Consider the following 3,256-nt stretch of genomic DNA (forward strand, 5'->3'; position numbering starts at 1 on the left):
GTGTGTGTGTGTGTGTGTGTGGGAGGGCACTTTTGCCTTGGGATGGGATGATTAAGTTGTTTCTATGCATTTACCATAGCAGAAAAGCTTTGAAGTGTCCTAAGTTAAGGCGGAGTATACTCATTCATTCTGTACTGTTTTATGTATGTGGTTTTAAATGGCAGTCCTTTGCTCCTTTTGGCACTCCTGCTGTTTTGCTTCCATCCATTTTGATGGAAATTCACGCGATGTGCTGCTTATAGGCCGATCAATACTGGTTCAGCTCGACAGTCTTTGAGCCCAGCAGCGATTTGTTCATGCCTGGCACTCCCATTGTCCATAACTGCTTAGTGTCATACTGTCAATAGTCTCTGTGTGGTTGTCTTTCAGTCTTTTCATCTTCAGCTCTGCTGCTAAACAGGATCTAATCCTGTACAGATCGAACGGGGCAAAAGTAAAAAATGAGAAAAGGGAGGAGAAGAGATGGCGTGAGAAACCGGAGAGAGCGTGGAAAGTGAACATTGATTGAAGCTCTGTGCTGATGTGTATCGGTTGCTGATCTGACCTTTTCCAAATGTTAGAACAATGTTACCAGTGTAAAGTTGCAGAAATGATTATTTCAGAGTGCACTCCACTTTCATTTTGTCATCTGATTAGTGTGGGACAAAATGAAGCAGTCCACCGGTGGTTAAACCTGTTCTCTGCAGCAAGGCACATTGTCATTATTTAGCCTTCTTGCCGTTTCTCATGTACTCTATTACTTGCGACTGCAGACGTTTTAAGAAAAATAAGTCAAATAGATTTATAATTTCAGGTCCTGCCCTGCAACATAACATTACTTCTGACCCAACTCCTGCAGTATAAACATTTTGCAGGTGGTCTCGAGGAATTTCTCCACAGAGCAGCTGGTGATCAAACAGTGCAAGTAGGGAGTGAAGATATATTCTTTCAGGAACTGTTTTGTGTATAAAGTTTTCACTGTGTCTTACAGGTAACAAGAATAGTGCTGCTGTGGGTCAACAACCACTTCAATGACTTTGAGGGTGACCCAGCTATGACGCGCTTCCTGGAGGACTTTGAGAAACATCTGGAAGCCACAGTATGATCAAACATCTATCTAAGCTTAGTTTTTACTTCACTGCATTTAAGCTGTAATTTGGTTTATCTTTTACTTGGTCCTGTTCTACTCCACTTTGTTCACTCAGTGCATTATTCACTAACTTCTTTTTTTTTTGCAAATGTTCATTGTAATCCTAGAAAAACCTCACACCTCTGCTCCAATGAAAGTTTTATTACTGTACTAAAACTACTTGGTATGAAAAACATACTTGCAGTCTGTCTTTTCAGAGGAGTAGCTCACATCAAATGATTATTGTGATGTCATTTATAATCTCATGTAAAAACAAAACTGGTTTCATGATTTAAAAACACACCTTTGGAGACAAAAGCTCATTTTAATGTGAGACTCCTCAGGTTGGTAATTTTCCCATTTTTTGTGCCTCCTCGTCAGAAAATGAAGGGCCACTTGCGACTGCTGAACATAGCGTGTGCAGCCAAGGCTAAGTGGAGACAGATCACTCTCCAGAAGGCGTCCAGGGAGTCCCCGCTCTACTTCAGTGTGCAGGGCGGCAGCGAGAGAGGGTTCGGCATCTTTGTGGAGTCGGTGGAGGAAGAGAGCAAGGCTGCGGAGGCCGGACTCAAACGTGGAGATCAGGTGCGGTATTATATATGATACATTGCTCTGTGTGTGTGTGTGTGTGTGTGTGTGTGTGTGTGTTTTACAGTTACACTGGCTTCTCTGCCATTAAGATTCTTCACAATCTTAATGCTTTTTAGTAGTTTTAGTTTTATGCTTTTTTACTTTTTTGCATGTAAATCATTGTTGTAAATCATGTCTACAATACATACAGTATAATGTGTTTTATATGTGATAGCTGATATAACTGATTATCCAGAATTGCATCATGATGACTGTGCTCTCGCATTTAGTGTGTTGTGTTACTTTAGAGTGTGTTTGCTTCTTCTTGTCACAGTTAGAGATGATGTATTTTTGCTCTCCTACTTGGTGTGTCACAGTGTAAGGCATGGATCATCTTGATTGAGAACTCTTTATTCTTGATGTTGACACACGGTTAAAGAGATCAGAGTAGTTCCTGGTTGTGGGGCGGCCTCTCTACTTTATCCATATTCCTACTATAACCTGTTCGATGCAGGTCAACTGTTTTCCCATCTATGCATGGGCGGATCCAGGGGTGGCCACAGGATTTTTAAACAGAATAAACATTTGGGTTCTAAATAATGTATGGTTTATTATTTCAGAGAACTAGGGATTTAATTTACTTTTCATATGTTTTTCAAACGTGCCACCCCTCTGAGTCTCTGCTCAGCCTGGCCACCCCACCAAACATTTTCTAGATCACCCTTGCATTTATGATTTAAAAACATTCTATACTGCCTTATAATTTTCTGACTGATTGCTTCCTTTTTTATATTTTAACGACTGCAAACTGCAAATTCATCTGTTCTATGGTGTAGTAAAATAATAGTGTATGATACTGCCAACAGCCATAGCGCACTGCACGCTTCCCTTTTTATGTCATTTAGAGATTGCTGGATCCACATAATTCACTCTGTGCATTACATAAACTGCTTACAGATTTGCTGAGTGTAGGGACTTCATGTCACGACGGCAAACCAGAATTACATGTGATTCAGACTTCAGTCAAGGATCATCTGTTTGGTTAATGTGTGGTTTTTAAGGAAATGTCATTGCTCCCCTAAACTCAAGTGCTTTTTGCTCCAGACAAATCCCCGCGCATGTCCACGTCTGTCACGGCCCCTCGCTAGAATTTTGTCTTTCTTGTTTCAGATCATGGAGATCAATGGTCAGAACTTTGAGAACATCTCCTTCTCCAAAGCTGTTGACATCCTGAGAAATAACACACACCTCTCTCTCACAGTCAAAACCAACATATTTGGTGAGTGAAGTCAAAGTACTAATGCACAACTTGGTTGAGTTCATAATCATTTTGAGATGATAACCTCTCCTCCTGCTCCTTCTCCTCTTCCTCTCTCTCTGTGCCTCTGTCCCTGTAGTCTTCAAAGAGCTCCTGAGCAGGATCATGCATGAGAAGAAGAACGGCGGCCCTCACATTCCTAAGATCCAGGAGAAAAAAGGCAATCGCCTCTCCATCCCTGACCTCCCTGGAGACATGGAGTTCCCCACAGACCACAAGAGTAGCAGAAAAATGAAAGCCAACACTGTGTCTGGAGGACG

The 3,256-nt window shown here is 41.6% G+C and overlaps 1 protein-coding gene across 1 annotated transcript in view; it reads left to right on the forward strand.

The window, feature by feature from the left end:
* Positions 1 to 3,256, forward strand: part of rapgef6 (Rap guanine nucleotide exchange factor (GEF) 6) — a 37,403-nt gene that overhangs the window by 13,705 nt on the left and 20,442 nt on the right. The window contains exons 8-12 of the mRNA XM_020611986.1: positions 370 to 433; positions 971 to 1,078; positions 1,490 to 1,693; positions 2,849 to 2,957; positions 3,076 to 3,256. Of these exons, the coding sequence (XP_020467642.1) occupies positions 370 to 433; positions 971 to 1,078; positions 1,490 to 1,693; positions 2,849 to 2,957; positions 3,076 to 3,256 (666 nt within the window). The remainder of the gene's footprint in view (positions 1 to 369; positions 434 to 970; positions 1,079 to 1,489; positions 1,694 to 2,848; positions 2,958 to 3,075) is intronic.

This window comes from Monopterus albus, unplaced genomic scaffold, assembly GCF_001952655.1.
Source record: "Monopterus albus unplaced genomic scaffold, M_albus_1.0 scaffold119.1, whole genome shotgun sequence".
Classification (NCBI taxonomy): domain Eukaryota; kingdom Metazoa; phylum Chordata; class Actinopteri; order Synbranchiformes; family Synbranchidae; genus Monopterus; species Monopterus albus.